This window comes from Urocitellus parryii, chromosome 5, assembly GCF_045843805.1.
Source record: "Urocitellus parryii isolate mUroPar1 chromosome 5, mUroPar1.hap1, whole genome shotgun sequence".
Taxonomy (NCBI): Eukaryota; Metazoa; Chordata; class Mammalia; order Rodentia; family Sciuridae; genus Urocitellus; species Urocitellus parryii.
The window spans coordinates 45,461,997-45,486,243 of NC_135535.1; the positions used below are offsets into that span (position 1 = coordinate 45,461,997).

The 24,247-nt window shown below is 34.8% G+C and overlaps 2 protein-coding genes across 4 annotated transcripts in view; one reads left to right on the forward strand and one right to left on the reverse strand.

Moving 5' to 3' along the window:
* On the reverse strand, positions 1 to 14,427 carry Thap2 (THAP domain containing 2). The gene is made up of 3 exons (XM_026386601.2): positions 13,836 to 14,427; positions 7,015 to 7,210; positions 1 to 4,833 (listed from the first exon to the last, which is right to left on the reverse strand). Exons 1-3 carry the CDS (start codon positions 13,904 to 13,906, stop codon positions 4,444 to 4,446), a joined length of 657 nt encoding a protein of 218 aa, XP_026242386.1. The 5' UTR covers positions 13,907 to 14,427; the 3' UTR covers positions 1 to 4,443.
* Positions 14,428 to 14,498: 71 nt separating this feature from the next.
* Positions 14,499 to 24,247, forward strand: part of Zfc3h1 (zinc finger C3H1-type containing) — a 49,113-nt gene continuing 39,364 nt past the window's right edge. For all 3 annotated transcript variants that reach the window (XM_026386624.2, XM_077798447.1, XM_026386625.2), the window contains exons 1-2: positions 14,499 to 15,351; positions 20,143 to 20,559. In XM_026386624.2, coding sequence (XP_026242409.2) covers positions 14,754 to 15,351; positions 20,143 to 20,559 — 1,015 coding nt within the window. In that variant the 5' untranslated portion in view covers positions 14,499 to 14,753. The remainder of the gene's footprint in view (positions 15,352 to 20,142; positions 20,560 to 24,247) is intronic.

The following is a 24,247-nucleotide window of genomic DNA, read 5'->3' on the forward strand; positions in this document are numbered from 1 at the left end:
GTTGAATATACAGTACAAAATCCTTAATTTTAGAAAGCTTCCAACTGTCCAGATATCAAAAGAATCCTATTTCTTGTATAAAGATGAGCCATTTTCCATATCAAACCAAAATTAAAATTGACCCGTATTCTAACACTGAGAAATGAGATAAAACAAACATTAAGTCTACCCAGAAAAGAACAATGACCTCATAGATTATCTGTATATACACATAAAATTTTATATATATATTTTTAGATGATTTGTATTATTTTAATAACTAGATTTATGTTAAAGGGTTAGAATGTGGAGGGCAGAGGGAATTTGAAGGCAGAAGACCTGTGTTCATTCTAGAATTTTTTTAGACCACAGTCATTTATATTTCTTCTTTTTTAAAAATTTGTTTTTTAGTTGTAGATGGACACAATACCTTTATTTTACTTGTTTTTATGTGGTGCTGAGGATTGAACCCAGGGCCTTGCACGTGCTAGGTGAGCTAGGCAAGCGCTCTACCACTGAGCCACAATCCCAGCCCAAGGCATTTCTACTTCTAGTGCAAGTTGGCACAGTAAATGTCTGAATAAATAAGTTAAATCAACAGAGGATTCTTATGAAAATCAGATACTACCACCTACCACACTTAAGTTTTTAAAGAAAAAGTAAGAGAACAAATGGATGCCAACTGTTTTTTAAAGATTGAGTTACTTTATTTTAGAAATCTATAATAGGGTTTGTTATTTTGTATAAAATATCAAATTTCAAATAAACTCCAGTACTTAGCTTTGATGTAATATTTTCTTTATAGCTGTTTTCCTTTTAGCAAAGATTCTATTACAGATTAGATCAGTGTTCATTTTAAAGGGTAAAGATGCTCACATGCTCAGAAAAATTCAGTTCAAACACCAATGTCCTTCTACCTCCTTTGGTAAGTCTATAAGAAGAAATCTGAGCTGGGTGTGGTGGCCTGTCGTCTCAGCCCTTAGAGGATCCCTTGAGTTCAGGAGATTTAAGACCAGCCTGGGCAAAACAGTAAGATCCCAATCTCAAAATAAATAAATAAGTTTCATTTCAAAAGAAAATTATTTGATTATATGTTCTCATTGACTTCTACTTCCAGTTTTTTTCAAAGCACTTTATACCTTTTGTAGCATTTTCATATGGTATTATAAATATTTCTTTCACGAAACTTTGAGCAACATAAGGGCAGAATATCACATTACATTCATCTTTTTTTTTTTGGATTTAACATAGGCCCTTTTGTGAGCTAAGAACACTCTACTATCACAAAGGTACACCTCCAGCTCAATATTCACCTTTATATCATATCCTTTAACTATTTGGTTAATTGCCAGTAGACCCAATAAATGAACACAGGATCTGTGTTGTGTTCAGCCAAAGAAAGTTATTTGGGTTAGTTTTATGGTGTTCGTGCTAAAATCTATCAGTAAACTGAATATAGGATTTATACATTTTTTCTTACATTTTTCTCTGTGAATGAAGTTTGTCTTAAGGTGGACAGATATCCGTTAATAAAATAATTTAATGCAGGAAGGATTTTGAGCACGTTACCAGTATAGCAATATGAAAATTATAAGGTGAAAACAAAAAGAAATTACTCTAAAATTGCTGAGTGGTAGCTGATTTCAATGGTGTCAAATAATAGTGAATTATGATTACACTTGCTAAAAGCTTATTGTATTTTATCTAATTTTTATGATTTTTAAAATGTTATCAAGATACTGTGTATAGAAACAGGTTGCATTAATGCTTTGTTTTGTATTTGGAGTGGGAGGGGTGAACTGCATGAGATTCTATACTTGGAAAATTTATGTTAAAATGATTATTTGCCCAACTTACTTTGAGTTAAAAGTAAATATTATCAGAGTGTTTGTTGATTATATACTGATACTTGAGATTATATACTGGCACTTGGGATTATATAAAGGAATTTGAAACTATATTAGGAAAAAACATGCAGTAATAATTCTAAAGAATTATGTCCAATAGTTATAAAATAACTAACAAGGTTCATACCGTCTTCAAAAGGATTTTCATAAATACTTTTATAAGTACCACATGAGAACTAAGAGACTTTTTTTTTTTTTTTTTTTTTAGTACTGGGGATTGAACTCAGAGGCACAGCTACATCCCTAGCCCTTTTATTTATTGATTGATTCATTCATTTAATTTGTTCTAATTAGTTATACATGACAGTAGAATGCATTTCGTTTCATTGTACACAAATGGAGCACAACTTTTCTTTGATTGTACGTGATGTTGAGTCACACCATTTGTGCAATCAATACACAATGGAATATTACTTAGCATTAAAAGAGTAAAAATAAAATTATGGCATTTGCAGGTAAATGGATGGAGATGGAGAATATCATGCTAAGCAAAGTAAACCAATCCCAAAAAAACCAAAGGCTGAATATTTTCTCTGATAAGTTTATGCTGATCCATAATGGGGGGGAGAGGGCATGGGAAAAATGAAGGAACTTACTTTTAATTTTGAAACAGGATCTTGCTAAGTTGCTAAGGCTGTTCTTGAACTTCTGATCTTCTTGCCTCAGCCTCCTGTATTTCTTGGATTACAGGAGTAAACTACCACTCCTGGCTGGAACTAAGAGATTTTTTTTTTTCTAAGAGACTTTTTAAATGACTAGTGTCATTAAAAAATAAAAATAAAAAAGTAATCTAAACAGTTGGCAAAAGAAAAAATGTCATTTCTTTACAGGAAACATTTGTAATAATTTATGTATGTATATGCTACTTTCTTACAGTAGTATTAAGCTTGAAGTAGGATTAAATAACTTTATCATATATTAATAAATTTTACATGATTTGACAAAAGTTTTTGGGAAGAAAGCGTTCTTATTAAACATTTGATGAAATAAAGTAGACCCTTTAATTGTTCAAGTGGTGACCATAAGAATAGTTCTAATATCTTATACATTAATAAGCATAGGATAGTTTTTAAAAAATATTTTTTAGTTGTAGAGGGACACAATCTTTATTTTTATGTGGTGCTGAGGATAAAACCCAGTGCCTCACACTTGTGAGGCAAGTGCTTCACCAATAGTCCCAGCCCTTGGATAGTTTTATTACATGTATTTTTTATACAGAACTACATTTTATTTCTCTTATGAAGTATGGTTGCTGTTTGTTCACTTAAAAGAAAAGAGATAAAAAGCAATCTGGTGTGCAAGATAAACTGATTCCATTTTAAGTTGTGAATTATGAAGATATAAAATGGTAAATACTTTTCTGTGATTACATTTTACTGTGAGTTTACAAAGAAGGAAGAGAAGCCCACAATACTTACTGAGATACATAAGAATTTAATGAGCTACAAAAGAATTTAAAAGTAGTTAAAAAACAAAAAGCTTCAAGAGTTTTGCTGTCAACACACATGAGAGCAGAGCTGAATAGGGAACTTGGTATTAGGGAATTTGCTTATTAATGCACCAGCTTTGAAGCTGGAAATGTAATATTTTTATTATAAGAAAAAAGTAGTACACATTTATTTGTTTTATTAAGAACAAGCTAAATCTTGAATTTTTCATTATTTAAAACATGTTTTCTTGGAAGATGAGCATAATCAGCTATTAGTTTTTTCTACTGTGAGGTACTTGAGGACTCATTCATGGTCTGGATAACTCAAAGGTACTTCATGTTCAAAAAATAACTATTTTTAAAACCTATTTTAAAATGTAATATTTTTATAAGGATATAAGGAAGGCCATGATAAACTTACTTCTACGGGTAAGAAAAATACGGGAATAAAAATAAATAAAAGAATGTCCCTGTACCTCAGTTTTTTTTTTTTTTAAATATTTATTTTTTAGGTGTAGATGGACACAACACAATGCCTTTACTTTTATGTGGTGCTGAGGATCAAACCTGGGTCCCGCCCATGCAAGGCGAGCGCTCTACCACTGAGTCACAATCCCAGCCCTGGTACCTCAGGTTTTGTTTGTATAAATTTTAAAACAGCAATGCCAGTCATAATTTAATTAATGCAAATCTAACAATTTCAAAGTCACGTTTAATGCAAGTAATTCCTACTTAGCATCTTCTTTAAAATGTAATATCCCAACTTTGGTACAGGAAAAATTTTTTTTCTAACATAAATTAAACATATTTGTCATAAGCTGTTCTTTAACAGTAGTTAAAAATAAACTTTGCAAACATGATTTTCTGGCAAAATTTCTAAGTACATAATTCTCATGTAAGGCACTTCCATTCATTCTCAAAAAAAAAGTTTCATAAAAAGTTTTCTATTTTCTTTTGCAATCAAGTTTTCATAAGTTATAAAGTAATTATGTTACTTCAAGTAAAACTTTATTAAATACTAAATTTTGGCATAATTGCCGTAAGTATTTTTACCTCTGAAAATAATGAAGGATGGTCATCAAGTTCTGTGGAAGATAAACTTAAAAGATAATCTTGGTCTGTTTAGATTTAGAGAATTGGTAATGTTTTATCCTGTTGATTTTGTTCAACAATCTTGAAATCTTCCAAAGGAAGATTGCTTAAGGCAGTTGGTAAAATCTGTTCTGATGTGCCCTTAGGTAATATGTTATTTGCTTCTAAATTCTTCACCAAGCATGTGGCTTTGATCCATCTTCGAGTTGCTCTACGTTCTTTTTGTAGGCAAGTTTTCATTTTTCTTCTTAAGCTTGCTATTTCCTTTTCCAGTTTAATTATCCTTTTTTTGGCCTCCATTGGATTCCTAAAGGCATAACTGTGTTCAAGTAGTACTTGTTGACTACTAATGTTTGATTTTAAATTAGATGGTCCTGCTGGAGTACAACTGTTGTTTTTCTTCAAAAGATTCCTTGACTTGAGTTTCTGAGCCAAATAAAATTAGAGAGTTGAACATAAATTATGGAATACCACAAATAAGTAAATACTCCAGTTTTGGAGTATTTAAACTACACTTTAAGAAATGATTTTAAAAGTTTGCTGGGAAAACAGCAGGCTTTTTCATGTAATCATGGATCAAGTTTCTTGCCTGGCTGAATGAACTCTAGTCACCTTTTGTCCTTTATCTCCAGAGATATTCAAACATTGATTTTGAAATAAACAATGGACTGCCAAGGTGTCTTCCAAATTACTGAGCATGATTCTATGGAGACTTTAAAAATCCTTTGCAATTTTCCTACTTAGGCCAATTTAGAAATGTAGACATTTTGTTTATCTGTGTGATAATTGCTTTGATTTCCTTTTTAGTTAAATACTATTCTCTCAATTTGATAAATTAAATACAAATTGAAGGAACATATTCTCAAGTATCAAGCTTCTAAATAGACTTTATCTATTAATTGTTCACAGTTATATCTTCATGGATTTAAAATCTGGCTAAATTTTTGCCTAAATCAGAAATCTCAGGACACTTTTGTCCAATATACTCTAAGAATATCAAATGATTCCTAGATTATATCTTCATAACACTGTATCTTTCATTCATTACATAAACACTGAAACACTACTATGAATTTCTGGGGAAATAATGGTGAATAAATAAGACAGGTGATTCCTGTTCTCATGAAAACTGCAATTGCTCTCTACATAAGGAATTGGCAGGGTCTTTCTTTTTTGCTGTTTATATTTTCGGCATCTATCTTAGATTATTATTGGATGAATAGAATATCAAAATATCAGAAATAAGGTACATTTTGCCATACTTGGTGGCACATACCTATAATCCTAACAACTTGAGAGGCTGAGGCAGGAGGATTGCAAGTTTGAGGACAGCCTCAGCAATTTAGTGAGACCCTGTTTCAAAAAAACAAAAAATGGTGGGGAGGCTTAGTGGGTAAAGCACCCCTGTGTGTAATCCCAATGCTTGGGAGAGGAGTGCAGAAAAGAAAGAAATAAGGTACATTTTAAATTTAGCAGATACTTAAGTACTATATTATGTTCCAGGCAGTGTGAGAGGCTTACGTGTTGAAAATAGTGAAAAAGTTCTGAAGCTTGTTTAACATTTGTGATGTTAGGAAACCAGAAGCTCCTTAATCATCCAGATACTCATATCCACTTACAGCATCCGCCCCCCCACCCCCACGGGGGTGGGGGGTTCCCCCTCTCCACCGCCCCCCCCCTCACAAATTTAAGCATCACAAATACCTCAGGGAAAAGTGTTGTTTTTCCTTTCCAAAGAAAAGAAGTCTGTCCTTTTCAAAGGGAAACCCCCTATTTGTGTTTATTCTCCTTTTTTTTTTTGGTGACCTTTCTCTGATCAGATCTTAACTTGATAAAAATTCATTCATTCATCTCTCTTTTATTTATTTTCTCCTTCCATCAAAATATCACTTTCAATATTTGATAATTTCCCACTCATCATCAACCCAATGGCTTTGTTCTTAATTTCAATTACAGTTGTTCTGTACAAGATAAAAAACCTCCCAAGTTCCAAGACTCTTAAGTCCTCAAGTCTAGACTGAATGCTTCAGCTCTGTCAAGTTTTCTGTCATGCCTCCCTCTAAACAAAGGGAGGCATTTCCTTTGGTATAACTTAGAATTTGTTGCTCTTAAAGCACTGGGGACATATTATATGCATGTCATCTTAAAATTGGAACAGAATGCTGCTGGAGTTGTATTACTACTATTTCTAAGTTTCACCAATGGTATATTTATTGATAATAATCAGTACTTGGATAATAATTGGTAAGATTCCAATACAGATCAAGTGTCCTTTGTTAGAAATGCTTTGGATCAGAAGCGTTTCAGATCTTTTTCAGATTTTGGAATATTCCATAAACTTTATCAGTTAAATATCCTTAATCCAAAAATTCACATTAGGACTGCTCAATCTGGATAGTAAAACAATATGGCTTGGTGAAATAATATTGGAATCAGGACATCTGAGTTCTAATTCTACCCTGTGCCTTTATTACACAAGAGGAAGATCTATAACTTTCTTGAGGCATATTGCTGTATGTGAATTTTTCTATATTCTGAATTTTATCTTCTATAAATAAAAAGGAACGGTTTCTAAAAATGGTTTTTGAAAAAAATAACATTACATACCATAGACTTTATATGGGTACAAAAATCAAAAATGGTTGGAACAGCATCCATTTTAAGTCGTCGAGTTTGTCCTGTTAGGTCAAAACAGGAGGCTTCAAAGTGCTTTGAACAAAGAAAAGTGTGTTTTCCTGGTACAAAGTTTTTGCGTCTAACTAGGCGAACCCATTCTTTTCTTCTTTTAGGATCCAAAGGAAACCTTAAAACAAACAAACCAAAAAGGCAACTCAAATTCCAACTAGCATACTTCTGGCTGTACCTAAATGGTTAAAAAAAATTTAAAAGTGTCTCCCATTTACATAAAAAAATTTAAACTCATAATATCCAGATATAGAAAAGAAACCAATTCATGCTGAGTTTTATAAATTGTTAAAAAAATTATAAAAAATGATTGAGCAGATTTATTTTTCACAGACTTTTAAAAGAGACATTTCTTACCAGTTCTTAACATGGATAGTAAAATAAAACATGACTAAACTTATCTAGATAAATTTTATGTAGAACTATTATAAGCAGCAGCAAATTCACAATGCTGTGATTTGTGCTTGTTGCGTAAAGATTAAATTTTATTAAGAAAAGTCTGGGAAGATTCTGGCACTCCTTCCTGTGTTCCATAATTATAATACCACAGTATTCTGTAATTTTTCCATTTTAATAAATTTCAAGTAAAATAAATTGTTTCTTGAAAATAGGGATCATTATTATTTTTTTAATTTATTTATCTTAGACACCTAACACAGTATCTTGCAAATACAAGGAACTCAACAAAAATTTGCTATATTAATATGATACAGATATTTATTTACTTATATTTTTTATGGTACTGCCGATTGAACCCAGGGCGCTTAATCACTGAGCTACATCCCCAGCCCTTCATATATATGTATTTTAATTTTGAGACAGGGTCTCACTAAGATACTTAGGACCTCCCTAAGTTGATGAGGCTGGCTTTGAACTTGCAATCCTCCTGCCTCAACCTCCAGAGCTGCTGGGAGTACAAGCACACGCCACCCTGCAGGCTTTATTTTTTGAGACTAAGTTGCTGAGGTTGGCCTCAAACTTGTGATCTTCCTGCCTCAGCCTCCCAAGTAGCTGGGATTAGAGGCATGTGCCACTGTGCCCATAATATTTCAATTAATTCACTGTATTATTTCCATGTAGTTAAACTATATATATATATATTTTTTTTTTTCTTTTTTTAAACCAACTCAATTTATATAGTGTAGCAGAAAGTAAAATCAGAAAAACTCAAAATGCCATTCACCAATGTTTTTTCCTTCATATTTCTCTCAAAAACCAAATAACTGACATGTACCTAATGTATACTTGTTAAGGAAGAAACAAATATACAAGGGCTGTCTCTAAAAATCTGCTAGTAACTGTGATGACTGACCACTCTTCTTTAGTTTAAGTATTAATTATGAACTGACTTGTATATAAAAAGAACTAAAAAAAAAAAAAAAAAGGATCATAGCTAGGGATATAGCTCAATGATATAGCACTTGTCTAGCATGTGTGAGGCCCTGGGTTTGATTCCCAGCACTGTGGGTGGTGGTGGTGGTGGGGCTGAATAATCCACATCAAATATGTGCTTCAGAAATTCTGAAGTGAAACTTCAGGACTTTGGAGGTTATAGATTTTATACTATCCTATAGAGTCCTAGTTTTACATTGCTAGTGATGACAGACACAAAGAGATGAAAGTCCAAATTTCGAGTAAACATTGCCCATCTCCTGTCTTCAAGGCTAGTCTCAACAACTTAGCAAGACCTTGTCTCTAAATAAAAATATTTTAAAAAGGCTGGAGATATGGCTCAGTGGTTAAGCACTCCTGGGTTCAATCCCTAGTACCAAAACCAAATAAAACTAAACAAAACTAAAACCCAAAATCTTTGTTTCATTATTTTAGTGGTTTGGAAATGTTTCCTAATCCAAAGATAAAAATCAGACCTTAGTTAATTTCTTCTTGGGGTCTCAATGGAGACTCAAAACAAATAAATACAATCACTGTATTTTCATTTGCATAAAACTCTTCAAATACAGAAAGACTGACTTTCAGATGTTATTTTTCAGCTGGATTTTTTTGGTACCACAGATTGAACCCAGGGGCACTTAACCACTGAACTATACCCCCAGCAGCTGGGATTACAGGCATGTGCCATGATGCCCTGCTCAGCTTCTTATTTATTTATTTTTGGTGCTAGGGATTGAACCCAGGGCCTTGTGCATTCGAGGCATGCACTCTACCAACTGAGCTATATCCCCAGCCTCTTATTCTCTTTTTAAAAGCCCTGTTTTAAAACTGTTCCTTGATTATGAAACCAGTGCGTCAAATGGAACCTTAACTTGACCATATTGTGCTTGCTTCTTTTAAGACTTTTAGGAATCCCATTTTACTAAGAACATTTTTTCTTTATCAGAAGACTGGGTTAGATGTTGCTATATCATATATCACTGAAATCACTATATTCTAATTATTTACCTTTCCAGCTCCCCACTAGATTTTAAGTTTCTGCAGAGTGAGGTTTAGGTTTTTGACTACTTTATCCCTGGGTCTATCATTATTATCTACCATAGTGCCTGTTAAGCACTTGAATGTTTTTGAATCAATAAATAAATGAACTAATGGGGCTAATGTGGCATTATCAAACAATCTTTAGATTATCCATTCTAAAATAGAATAATAATCAACAATTTTATATTTGATTTTGGTATAATTTTATATAGCATTAATCTTAACCAGGTTTTGTATGTGTCATCTGAATTTTTCACAGTATATTTAAAGGGTAGAAGATGTAGCCATCAGCCAAATTTAAGTAGTAATAAACCATCTTATAAATATTAAAAAACTAACATGGTGGTAACAGATATATTCTTTTTTTTTGTTTTTCTTTCCTTTTTTAAATTGATTTTTAAAAAAATAAGTGACAGCAGAATGCATTACAATTCTTATTACACATATACAGCACAATTTTTCATATCTCTGGATGTACATAAAGTACGTTGACACTAATTTCGTGTCTTCATAACCGTACTTTGGATAATGATGTCTATCACATTCCACCACCCTAGCTAATCCCCTGCCCCCTCCCTTTCCCTCCCACCACTCTGCCCTATCTAGAATTCATCTATTCCCCCCTGCTCCCCTTCCCTACCAGATATATTCTTATCTGTTGAACAAGAGAACCAGGCTTTTATGAACATGATGTTTTGGAAATAACTCAGTAATTTGAACAATGCTATCTTCCTTGCATCTTTAATAAATAGTTGACTGTCTCTTATGTTCCTTGGCACTGACGACATGGCTGTAAACAGTTTTGATGTCTGTCATCTGAGTGTATATATAATGTAGTGGGGTAGAGAATCAAATAGAAGTAGACAACAAATGACTGACAACATTATCTTTGGACAAACCAGGACTCCAATACTGGTTCCTTTTCAATAATAGCTAGGAGACTTTAGGCAAGTTACGCTTTTTTTTTTTTTTTTAACATTTTTAGTTGTTGATGGACATAATACCTTTATTTTGTTTATTTAGTTTTATGTGATACTGGGGATCGAACTCAGTGCCTCACATGTGCTAGGCAAGTGCTCTACCAATGAGCTAAAACCCCAGCCCTGCAACTTAACTTTTTTAGTTCTTGTTTTTATCTACAAAGTAAGGTAAGAATGGCTCTAACAATTAAACATAAATGCCTAACTAATGCACAGTGCATGGTAAATACTAAAGTTTACTTATTATTATTATAAAAGTAATAATTGTTATGAATATTATAAAAAGTCTATGTACAGGGCCATATAGAATCATAAAACAGAAAGGGCTCATGAGTCAGGAGCCCTCAAGCTGGGCATGGTGGCACACCCCTGTAATCCTAGCAACTGAAGAGGCTGAGGCAGAAGGATGGCAAGATCAAGGCCAACCTCAATAACTTAGTGCTATTTTGTCTCAAAATAAAAAAATAAAAAGGAATGGGGATGTAGTTCAGTGATAAAGTACTTCAGTATAAAAACAAACACTTAAAAGAATAGGAATAGCTAGTGAAGCTAAATGGGATTAGTGAAGAGTGTTGAGTATCTTGGGGACAGGAAATGTGATATGACATGAGATGATGCTGGAAGGCCAAGTCCAAGTTTTTGAAGTTTGTCCAAAATGGCACTGGTAAGCCATTCAAGGGCTGAATTATAAAAGCTGTTGACAGAGAAATTTTGAACTGGTTGTTAAATATAACCATTACCACAAATTGATTTATACAAATTCACAAATAAAATCCCAAAGTAATAAATACTAAATACCCCAATTTCCTAATTATTTTCTAATCTTTTAATGTTATTTATGTCTAGTATCTTTACGGTAGAAATACTACAGCATAGTATATCATATATCTCTTCTCAACTCCATATCAGTTATGTCACATTGGCAGCTTGAAACCAGACTTCAGGAAGTTAGGTAAACATTATAAATCTGGCCTTTCCACTTTTCAGGACAGCCAGTTGTTAAACATTTAGCTACACACCACTGATTATATTAGATTGGTTAGCAGTGCATGAATGAAAGCACTGAACCAATTAAGAGGCTGTTGTAATAATCAGATCAAGAGGGAATGTGAGAAGTCAAGGGATGCTGACTTCTAAGTATCCAGGTAGATGGTGTTTCCCTTTACTGAAAATCAGAATACAGAAGTGGTCTTTGTTTGTGGGATTGGAAATTCACAATGAATATTGAATCTGCTGGACTGGCAGGAGATAAGAGTGTGAAGATCTAGATTAGGGAGTAGGGAAAAAGGCTAGCAGAACAAATCTGAAGATTAGCCAAAGAAGAAAATTACACAATTATTGTCAGTAGTCTAAAAGTATAGAGTATTTCAAGGAGGAAATTATTAGAAGAATGAGTGTGGAGAAAGACATATAGTAAGGGCAGTTTCAGATTATTAAGGAGACTTAGACTGGAATAGGCTAAAAGGTAAGAAAAGTGGAGACTGTAGACTTAGGCAGTATCATTTGTACAGGGGAATAAAGAAGTCTGCTATGTCCTGGGTGGAAAGGCGTTAATTAAATGGTTTTATTTATGAAACAAGAATTTGTTTTTATTATAGTTATTTCTACTTTAAGACCTGAATTACTCAGGATACACATAAAAATTTTAATTTCATGACTAAGTGCATTATCATACATACCATCATCTCTTAAACCATAATTAGTGTCTGGACTTCTCCCTTTCATCTTCCATATCAGATTACCAAATCCAGTAATTTCTCCTCAATCATTTCTCAAATCTGTCCAATTCTATCCACCCCTACTATTAATACCATGCAACTTTAGCTGAGCCACTGCGTAGATGCCTATTGACTACAGTTTAATTTGTGGCTATAAACTCTCACCTCCCCTAATCCAGCACTCTTTGTGTTAGTAAACTAATTGGTAGCATTTAGTTCAGTTGACATTGTAGCAGGATTTCCTTGTGAATGAAATAGTAAGTAAATTAACATTCTATAATATGCTGCTTTCTCATCAAATTCATTTCTAATGATGCTTGACTAGCACCTAATTCTCTAATTGTCCACACTGCAGGAGGCTTAATATGCAAATCTAATCTTGTCATTATTCTTTTTAAACTCTCCATGACTTCTTAAGTACTCTTAGAATAAAATAGAATTCTTAAGTAACATACAGGACCAAGTCTTTCATACTTTGGTCTCATTTCAAATGTCACATCCTTTGAGAAGTGTTCTTTCCAAGGCTAAGTTAGGTCTATCTAAAACAAAAATTTTTTTGGTACAGGTAATTATTTATGTCTTTCCTCCCCATTCAATTCTAAACTCTAGTTCTTAACTTTCTGAATCCTTAACACAATGTCAGGCAATTAGGAATTCAGTATATATTCGATGGATGAATGAATAAAGCACTACTTTTGCATTAAGTAGTTTAAAAACAAACATCACAAGAATTTTTTTTTTTTAATGGTAGCTTTAGTAATGGGTGTGCTTTTAGTAATAGTGAAGTCGGGAAAAGGTTAAAGATATGATTTTCTATATACTGATATTATATAAGTTCTGAGGTATATAAAATCAGAATTGTTTTCATTTAACTTTTTAATATTTCTTTTGTTTGGGCAGGTGGAAGGCACCTGAAGAGAACATGAACATGTACCAAGTACCTATTATATGCCAGGCAGTCTTCAAAGTGCCTTCAAGAGTTCTGATTTGACAGAGTTAAAGAATTTGGATTGCTTTTCCAGCAAACGGAAGGAGAAATAAGGCCTCGGTTCTTTCTATTTCTCTGTTCAAGAAAGCTTACTTATCTTTTGCTCTTTCACTAATTGCTTTATTTTATAGCTATCAATTATGACTCAGTTCCTCCGCAGTTATTGTGTGTGTGTGTGTGTGTGTGTGTCTATTAGAAATTTAAATGCTTCCCATGTCAGTTCAGCTAGTGAGAATTCTCCAGTTTTAATGGGAACATAGCAGGCTTTTCAAAAGGCGACTGTTGACTGGAAGGGAGTAAGATCCTCTCCCTTATGGCGTCATTCTTATCAAGACATGGACTAATATTTAGGAGCAAAAAGAGTGGAAAATTAAGGTATCCTGCTGTCACTTTCTCTAAGGAGTAGTCACCGTACAGTACTTGGATTGCTTTTAGAAAACGAGTAAAACTTTCCCTGAGGGAAAAATTGGACAGATTTGAGAAACACAATGGACAAAAATGATGTCTTCCTTGTTACTAGTTGGGAAAGTTGGTAAAAATTAGAATTCTCCTGTTCCTTCTACACAAGCAATACTCAGACTAGCATCTCCCATTTCCGTCACCCCCACTCCCTCCCCAGGTTACCTGTGGAAGCTGATGTTAATGTGCTTGTTGTAGGTAGTTGCACAGCCCGCTGCGGCGCAATTGGTCGGCATTTCCCTTTACCCCTCATTCGGTGCTATCTTAAGCCTGTTCTGAGCTGCTAAGCTTTCTTCCGACAAAGGCTAGACAACTGAGGCAAGCGAAAGGCCCAGCAAGCTTAGTCGCGAAAGCAGGGTGGGAAAATGGGTGTGTATGGAAGGAGGGTTGCAAAGGAGGGTCAACCTTCCCTTTCTCTTTAATAATATGGCGGATTTGCGCCCGCAGAGCCAACCATCCTGGAGCTCTAGGCGCTCTCGTCTGCCTTCACCAATATGGCGGACCCCCCTCCCCGGTTCCCAGAAGGGAGTATCTTTGACAGTGGTCCTCGGAGCAATTGAAAGACAGAGGTGTTTTCCCCTCGGATTACCAAGAAACGTTCTGACATCTACAATAAGCAGGTCCGCCCACCCCGGCAAGCACCCAGTTGTCCCAATTCCTAGCCTGGGGTGGGTGTGAACCGTAGACCCGAAGGGCGAACCCGATGACAGGCGAGAGACTACATATCTCGGCGAGCACTGCGATAGTCGTCAGTATCGCGTGAGCTGGGAACCTCGTTTCCTGCGTGCTGTAGGAAGTGACGTCTCGGACACCGCCACTTCCACTGCCCCCATCTCGCGAGGCGGAAGAGCCCTGATCGCGGAGGAGCAAGGGGGCGCTAGGAGAGGGAACTGGCTTGCGACGGTCCGGCGAGAAAGAGCTGGGGTGCGGGCAAGTTGGGGAGCAGAGCCCGCTAGGTGTCTTGAGTACGGTAAGGCCTCACCTATCGGGTCTGTTAGTAAAGAAAGGAGCCGAGGAGAAAGGCAGTTGTCGGGCGGATCCCGGACGGAGGGCTAAGGTTGTGTGGAAGGTGCTGCTCCCCGGATGGCGACCGCTGATACTTCGGCCCCGGCCTCCAGTGGCCTCTCGCCGAAGGAAGAAGGGGAGCTTGAAGATGGGGAGATCAGCGATGACGATAACAACAGCCAGACACGGAGCCGGAGTAGTAGCAGCAGCAGTGGCGGCGGCCTGTTACCTTATCCGCGGAGAAGGCCTCCTCACCCGGCCCGGGGTGGTGGATCCGGCGGAGGCGGTGGCTCTTCCTCGTCATCGTCCTCTTCTCAGCAGCAGCTGAGGAATTTCTCACGCTCGCGGCACGTCTCTGAACGGGGCCACCTCAGGGGACATAGCAGCTACCGACCCAAAGAACCATTCCGGTCTCATCCGCCCTCGGTGCGGATGCCTTCCAGCTCACTGTCCGAAAGCAGCCCGCGGCCGTCTTTCTGGGAGCGCAGCCACATCGCCTTGGACCGTTTCCGCTTTCGAGGCAGGCCTTACCGGGGTGGTAGTCGCTGGAGTCGGGGGCGAGGCGGGGGTGACCGAGGCGGCAAGCCGGGGGGCAGACCTCCTCTGGGAGGAGGAGCAGGATCCGGATTCAGCAGTAGTCAGAGCTGGCGAGAGCCCTCTCCACCTCGGAAGAGCTGTATCCTTAACGTGGCGATCTGCCCTGGGTGTGTCACTCAAAGTTCCCTTAAGCGTCATTACTAGGTCTATGAGTGTAACTTTTCAGAACCGCTTATTTGTTCTTGTGTCAGTATACTTAAAGTAAGTTGTTCTTTGGTAATTTCCATGTGTCACCCTATAGCAGTGTTTCTTAGATTGCTTTATTGGGTAGATTGCTTTTTAACATTAAATGTGTTATGGATTGAAAGCTATAGAATCAAATACGATCAAATCAGTATTGTAAGAAGCACAAGTTTTCATTAGCATTTTTTTAAAACTAGTACAGTAAGTATTTCAAGTGAATTTGACTTAAGATTGTTGGATGAAAAATAGTAAACAGTTTGGGGAATGCTGTTACTTGAATTGTGTGCACTTTGACATTGGAAATTGTGAAGTCTGATTCGGCATAATCCTATCATTCTGATAATTCCTTTTTTAAAAGCCTTTTTTGAGTTATTCTTTCCCACTGCTACCTTTTAAAGTGGAAAAGAAAAAGGAGGGGGGGGGCTCAGTGTCTTTTCCTGTGTTCACTTTTGGGCATTTTATAACTCGCAGTGCTGTCTAAATGTGGACTACAGAGAAAAATAAACTTTGCCAGCATTTTTATTTTAATATATTAGTTGTGTCGATTATGGAAAGACAGAAGGAAAACAGCAAAATATCTTAAGATTTTATTTCCTCTGAATTTATTTTCAGTGATTTTTAACATTGCAGAGTTAGAATTGATACTAAGAAATTAATCACCTCAAGTTTTCTTGTTTTATAGAACTGTGTCTTGACTCTGTGGTAACTGTAAAATAATTTACTAAGGATTTTCATGACTAATTGTAATTCTTATGGTGCAATGATTTTAATATTTTCATTTATTCAAAGTTTATATTTAATAGTTTTTTAATATTTATTTTTTAGTTGTAGTTGGACACAATACCTTTATTTTATTTATTTATTTTTATATGGTACTGAGTATTGAACCCAAGGCCTCGCTCGAGCGCTCCATTGATGAGTCACAACTCCAGCCTAGTCTTCATTATGAAGTTTATATATAACAACACTTAATTGGAAAACCTTTAAAATTATTTTTATAGAATACTTAGGGTCAGAATGGTTTTTCCCAGGTGTCATGATGAAAGGGGAAAGACAGGTTTAGGTTAAAAAAAAACAAAACAGGTTGTGGTGTTGGTGCACTGAAAAAGTTGTTTCTGCAACTAAACATTGGGTTAGGGGTATTTTAAAATTGTTTCAGAGAAAAATCATGTAGGTATTTAACTTTTTTTTTTAATTGTTGAGGAACCTTTAATTAATTAATTAACTAATTAGTTAATGGTGCTGAGAATGGAACCCAGTGCCTCACACAATGCTAGGCAAGTGCTCTACCAATGAGCTTAGAAAACCTGTGCCCAAGATTTTTTTTTTCCTCTAGATTTGTTTATTCTGAATCCAAATAAAACAAAACAACAAAACAACAACAACAAAAAAAACCTAAAGGGCTATTTAAGGATAGAGATGAAACTGTATTTTTGTTGGAGAGACAAATGAAAGTAAATGTAGCTTTCTAAAAAGGTTCAAGTTGAGTTATATAAAAAGTATTATGGGCACTCAAAGCTTTTTAAAAATCTATTTTGTATAAGAAAATGGGGGAGAACAGAGTGTTCACCCACCTCCTATCTTTGTTTAGGATCCTGCCAAGTTGCTTAGGCTGGCCTCAAACTTGCAATCCTCCTGCCTTAGCCTCCCAAGTCGCTGGGATTATAGGCATGTGCCACCACACCCATCATCTTTGTCTTTCTTTCTGCTCATTTGGTACCAGTTTGGGCCTCTGCCATTTACCTTTGCTAATTTTTCTGTTTACATGCTTTTAGTAATAAATAGGCATATGGAATTGCAACAAAAATATAGGAAAGCATCCAGTCTTCCTGTGTGACTGATTTCTGTAATAACTTGTCAGAAACGAGCTATCTTGCTGTTTTTCCTTTCCCAGATGCTGTACTTTTAAGAAAAGGACACTTGTTTTGATATTCTGCTCATTGTTTTTCTAATGAAATATCATTAATCCATCCTAGAGGTGGTGGTTTTTATAAGATTTTGACAAGGAAAATATAGTTTCCAGCTACTTTTGTGTAATGTGAGCAAACAAAATTTGTAATACAAACCTTTAAATTCTTTTAATATCAGTGTTGTACTCAGTTTAATTCATATTTCCACTGTGTGATTGTAAAAATGCTTTTCATTTTACAAATATTGTGTAAAGAAAGAATGAAGGTAATTCTATGGCTCACTTTAGTAATCTACAAATGAGGTAGTCTGAATATAGATTTTTTTGGGGGGGCGGTGATAGTTTCTTTTTTTGTAATTATGAAGATATGCTGGTTTCAACTTTAAAGAAACAGAATAAACCAGAACCTATTGCAACTCTTCACTTATTCATTTTTATTTTTTATAATGATAAGACACTTTGTCAGTCTTAGCCTAAGTCTCCCTTGGTTGACTACTGTTTTAAACTTTCAAATTGGATGAGAGCTAACATAATTAGGCTAGTGTGTCTCATCAGTAAAGTCTTTGAATTTTCAGCTGTAGCAGAATAGGTTGAATAGCGGTCCTTTTTTTTTTTTTTAAAGATAGATTTTAATACCTGTTTTTTGAAAGCATTTCTTTTTTAAAAGTTCTGTTAGAAATTAGATTTAAGAAGCTTAAAATTAGATCTAGTAAGTGTTGGTTTGTCCTAGCTATATATTGTATAGACAGAGATAGGATATTAGTCTTGAAGGAGGTTAGTTACAGTCATAACTCAATTCTGTTTCCTCATTTTTGTGTTCTTTAGTTATTTTATATATTCTTTTGTTAGAGTGAATCTTTCCCCTTTGCAATTGTTTCCAAGGTCTTTAATTTTATTTTTATTACTCATTTGTGCCTTTAGATGGCCCCATTGAAAAGCCAGCTATAAATGTAGATAATTGCAGTGTTTATGTAAAAAGAGTACATAGGAACGGGAAGGGAAGGATACAATAGTTTTGGCTTCACAAGGGTGGTGACTTGAATTGGGGTCAAGTAGAAACCTAGATAATAAAGCTGCATAAATGAGATAAGCAGGAAGAAGGTAAGACTGGAAAGGTAAGCACAGGTCAGATCATAAAAGCATTGTATTTATGCTAAGGATTTTGGACTCTTAAATGAGATTTATGCAAGGGGAGAGATCTTATTAGATTTGTGTTTGTATCCATACCATGGCAGCAGTATGGATCATCGTTTGTGGGTGCTAGAGAACCCAAAAGTCTTAAGAGGCTGAACTCCTCACCTGTGGCAGCTAAAACTACAGAAGTACATTAGAATGTTCCTAATGAAAAGAGAATCTTACTAGAGTTCACTGGAGAGCACATTATTAGTTGGAGAGAAAGAAATCATGAAGCTTTAAAAAGGTAAGAGAAAACAGAAGGACAAGTGGAAGTTATGTAAGCCAAGAGAGCAATGGTTTATAGTGTCAGATGTTACAGAGAGGTCAGGTAAAGTAAGACTTGAAAACACTGGTGGATAAGCACAGCCAGAACAGCTTCTTTTGAATTATTGAGACAAGCCAGATTCTGTTTGGTTGGAGCATAGGTAAGAGAGCCTTTGAAAAACTTGTATTCTTTTAAGAAATTTAGTACTGAAGAGATCAGAGAACAAAAGATTTGTTACAGTAGTTTTGCTGAAGATTTTCAATTGTAAAGCTTATTTATTTTCTAATATTTGATGTTGGTTCTCATTCTTGGATTGGTCATCAGAGGAATTTAAAAATCTTTGCTGGCTGCTTGTCCTGTTGCTGTATTTAGGAGGTATAATATTATATCCTAACCCTTACAAAATGATCTGAAAATGATTTATTATATTAAAACCACAAAAAGTGTTCGTCTTTTTCCTTGGTAATTTCCAGGCTGGAAAAAAGGTATAAAAATTCTCACATGTATGAATTATTTGAAATTAGAAAATACATTTTGAGTGCTATTTAGGGATTTTCCTTATTTTTTATTTGCAACTTACAATTATTCAAGTTGTGAATATGATGAATGTTAGCATCTTGATGAGCTCTGAGCTTGTTATGTATTAGGTTTTTAAGAAAATGTGCATGCCTGTAAATTTATCAGCTCAGGAGGCTGAGGCAGGAGGATTGTAAGTTCAAAGCCAGCCTCAGCAACTTAGTGAGGTCATGAGCAATTTAGTGAGACTGTGGCTCAAAATTAAAAAAAAAAAAAAAAAAAAAAAAGGTTTTGGGGATGTGGCTCAGTGGTTAAGCATCTCTGGGTTTAATCCCTGGTACCAAAGAAAAAGATGTCTTTCATTCATAAATTGGTCTAACTACTAATTGCCAGTGTTCATTTTCTTATTTTTTAAAAAATTTGAAATGTGAGAAGAAACTAAAGAAAGAATTTTTCCTGATTATCTGAAGTGTAAATTATCCACATCTGTGACAAACCATTTTCTTCCCTCTTCTTCAGAAAGGTATCTTTAACATCCCGCTTGTTAATGGGCTCTCATGGGACCTACAGAAGGAGGATGCTGTAACCTAACTAGGTGGACTAGCTGTGGGTATTATTGGTAATTACTGACACTAATGGCTTTGTAAGTGGACTATTTATATGGAGACTTGTTAAATTGAAATATGGGTGCATGATGAAAGTAGGCATTAGTGTGTATATTAAATGGAATGTAGTAATTTAAAAATATTAGTTTCTTTTAAAAAATAATAATGGAGAAAATTCATCTGTAACTTAAGTGGTTTCCTTAATATGCTGTTCAGCCAAAAGTTTTGGAAGATCTCCATCAAGAAAACAAAATTATTCATCAAAGAGTGAAAACTGTGGGGAAGAAACTTTTGAAGATTTACTTTTAAAGTATAAGCAAATACAGTTGGAACTGGAATGCATCAATAAGGATGAAAAACTAGCCTTGAGTAACAAAGAAGAGAATGTACAGGAAGATCCCAAAACATTGAACTTAGAGGACCAAACAAGCACTGATACTGTCAGTATTACAAAAGACTCAAGTAAAGAAGTAGTTCCTGAGGAGAAAACACAGGTCAAAACTTTTCAGGCATTTGAATTAAAACCACTCAGGCAAAAATTGACTTTACCAGGAGATAAGAATCGGTTAAAAAAAGTTAAAGATGGAGCAAAACAGCTTTCCCTGAAATCTGATACTACTGAATCTAGTCAAGGTAATGGAATTAAATATTTCAATTAGTGATAAGACTTCTTTCTCTAAAGGAGTAATGTTGTGAAAATGCACTTCATTGAAATGATTCTAATTAATTTTTCTATACTTTTTTGTAGATGTTCATATTATTTAGTAATTTGTCTTATTTCTTCCTATGCTGACCAAAAGCTATTTATTTATTTATTTAGAGAGAGAGAGAGAGAGAGAAGAGAGAATTTTAATATTTATTTTTTAGTTTTCGGCGGACACAACATCTTTGTTTGTATGTGGTGCTGAGGATTGAACCCGGGCCACACGCTTGCCAGGCGAGCGTGCTACTGCTTGAGCCACATCCCCAGCCCCAAAAGTTATAATATAGTTTTGAACATAGGTGATAGCAATGGGCACCTTTTTTGTTAACTTAAAGGGAATACTTCTAACATTTACCATTAAGCATGGTGTTTTAAGGTTTTTGTAGGTTTGTAAGTTTTAAGTTTATTGGATAAAGGATGTTCCCCTTCATTCCCAGTTTTGAAATTTTATTTTTTTAGCATGAATGGGTATTGAAGTTTATCACATCTTTTTTTTCCCCCCTTTTCACTGAGATGAGCATTTATCTCCTTTAATTGATTTTTAGTGTTAAATGACCCTTGTATGCCTGGACTAAAGAGTCCATGATAAGTCATATGCATTAAAATATGCTCTTTTTAGTGTATAGTTCTTCATATTTTGACAAATGCAGATAGTTTGGGTGTCAGTAACCATCACCAGCCACTGCAATTAAGACACAAAGGAGTTCCATTAACCCCTAACAAATGCCCTTTTGTAGTTAATGCCTCCCTCTACCTTTAGCTGGCCTGGTAATCACTAATCTGTCCCTGTATTTTTGCCTTTTTTAGAATATTACAAATATGTATTACTTTTTGTTTTTCCCTTGAGGAACTGAGTTTTGAACCCAGAGCCTTGCATGTGTTAGGTAAGGGTTCTACCACTGAGTTATATCCCCAGCTGTTGTTATTTTTAGTTTGAAACACAGGCTTTTTTAGGTTGCAGAGGCTGATCTTGAGCTTAAGATATTTGTTAGATCTTGCTGGTAAAAGCTTTTGGAACTTAAATGGAGTTTTTTTCCTAAGACTCTTTTTCTTCTTCTTCTTCTTTTTTTTTTTTTTTTTTTTTGTAATGCTGGGAATCTAGTTTAGGCCTTCACTTGCTAGTCAAGTGCTCTAACATTGAGCTATGCCTCCAACCCTATGGGACTCTCTTAAGTTACTGACTGTTCATATTTTTTATTGTTGTTAAGGCAGTTTACTATGTAAAATATATATATATGTGTGCATATATATATATTTTAGTAATGTCTTTATTTCTTGTAAATTGTAAAAATAATGATGTTAATCTTAAGGATTTTTAACCTCTTTAATACCTATAAAAAGTATCTGTTTTATCTCCTTCCTTTTTTCTTATTAATTTCCCTGAAAATAAGTCCATAGGTTTATAATTCATTAATTTTGGCCTCTTTCTTACTAAAATCTTTTTAGTCCTTAAAATTTGTACTTTAGCTATATTCCCAACCCTTGAAGCTGGATTATTTATCAATTTTTGCCTTAAATACTTTGAGGTTGTAGAATTAATATTATGTAGTGACTTTATTTCTAGTGATTTTTTTTTTCTAAAAGTCTATTCTATTTTCCATTAATAATTATACTGTTTTCTCTTGATAAGTATATATGATGCATATTGTTTTTTAGCCTTTCAGTCTTTCTTCGTATCTCATGTCACTTGTACATTGTATAGAGATGAATTTAATTTGTAATTTAGCTTGGCAGTCTTTGTTTTTTTAGGTATAACATGTAGTTCATTCACATTTTTTATGATTATTGATATTTGGATTTTTTTCCTGCCTCTTTTCCCCCCATATAATTTTCTTTCTTTTGCTAGTTTGGAAGTTAACTATTACATTTCTGGTTTCATTGGTTCTTCTAGAAGTTGTGATGTGAATTTTAATTTTTTCCCCTCCTGAGTCCTAGGGATGGAACCCAGAATCTCCATACTAGGGAAGGGCTGTACCACTGAACTATACTCCCAGTATAACATGAATTTTTAAAATTTACATGTCTAAAAATCAATCAAGATCTGTACCCTCTCTCTGAAATAAAAGAACTGGTTGGTGTTTGAGGATGTAGCTCAGTTGTAGAGTACTTGCCCAGCATGTGCAGAGTCCTGGTTTGATCCCCAACATACCCCCCCCCAAAAAAAGTGTTTGTATATCTTTCTCCTTTTATTTAGTACTTTCTTAGTTTATTCTTTCATATATATCTAGAATCACTTATGCTAAAATACATTCTTTAGAATTTTTTAAATGTGTGACTCTTAAGTGATAAACTATGTCTACTGTCTTTTATTAAAGGTAATTTCCTTGAGTTTAGAATTCTAAATTGGTTAATTTAAAATTAACCAAATTCTAAATAATCTCACCATACTGAAGTTATTTCTGGCTTCTATTGATTTTGAAAAGTTAGCTATTAGACTTTTTTTGTTGTTGTTACTGGGAATTGAACTCATGGGCATTTTCCCATCCCTAGCCCTTTTTATTTTGCTAAGTTGTTGAGGCTGGTCTTGAACTTGTGATTCTTCTGCTTTTGCCTCCCGAACTGCTGGGATTACAGGTGTGTGTCACTGTGCCCCACTAACACTCATTTTCCTAAGTGTGGTCCCTAATGACCAGTGTTTCTGTCAACTTGGCAAAAATGCAGATTCTCAGGTCTTACCCCACATCCCCTGAATTGTGAGCTTTGGGAGTGGGGCTCAATAATCTGTATTTATCCCACCCTCCTGTTGATTTTTGGTATATACTAAAGGTTGAGACTCACTGAACTGGAGTAATGACCCTAATGCAGAAATCAATATCTGGTATATTTGGGTTAGAGTAAAGAGGGCTATGCTATTAAGGAAGAATGAAGGTATGAATAGTGAGAGAGAAGAAATTGGGGATGTCAAGTCGGGCACGTCATATAGAGCTCTGTAACAACTTTGATTTTTTTTTATTCTGAACGAAATAGGGAGCTGTTATAGGGTCTTGAGACATGGATGAACATAATCTGTTTTGTTTTCAAAAGATAATTCTAGTTGTAGTCAAGAATATTCTATAGAGAGTAATGTTGACTATATTCACTGGTGTTTTTCTTGAAATTTTGGGGTTTCTGAAATACTATACACATTTGTATATTTTTTATAACTGATTTTTTTTTCTTTTTCTTTTTTTTTTTTTTAAAGAATTGCTTTTTCTCAAAATTAAATATAAAAAAGCCATCTGGGAAGGTGGCTGGCATTGTGGCTCAGTGGTAGAGTGGTCGGTCCTGCATGTGCGAGACCCTGGGTTAGATCCTCAGCATCATATAAAAATAAATAAATGAAATAAAAGTATTGTGTTCAACTACAACTAAAAAATAAATATTAAAAAAAACAGCTGGGGATATAGCTCAGTGGTTAAATGCCTCTGGGTTCAATCCCTGGTACAAAAAAAAAAATAACTTTTCTGTGTAATTTACTATTTTTCATGTCCATGGTGGTCCATTTTCCTGGTATATTTTTATTGTTATGGTTTTAACTGTCATGTATATGCTGATGACTCTTACTAACAACTTATTTAAGAATCCTAGTTAATAATTTTTTAAATACTGTGTGACTGTACAAGACCAATTTGCATTTTG

Bases quoted from the DNA above. Each gene is read 5' to 3' on its own strand.
- Thap2 (XM_026386601.2), bottom strand. From the start codon at position 13,906: ATGCCGACCAATTGCGCCGCAGCGGGCTGTGCAACTACCTACAACAAG. The intron at 7,211-13,835 runs GTAACCTGGGGA...GTTTGTTTTAAG, and splicing joins ATTAACATCAGCTTCCACAG to GTTTCCTTTGGATCCTAAAA. The intron at 4,834-7,014 runs GTATGTAATGTT...TATTTGGCTCAG, and splicing joins GTACCCATATAAAGTCTATG to AAACTCAAGTCAAGGAATCT.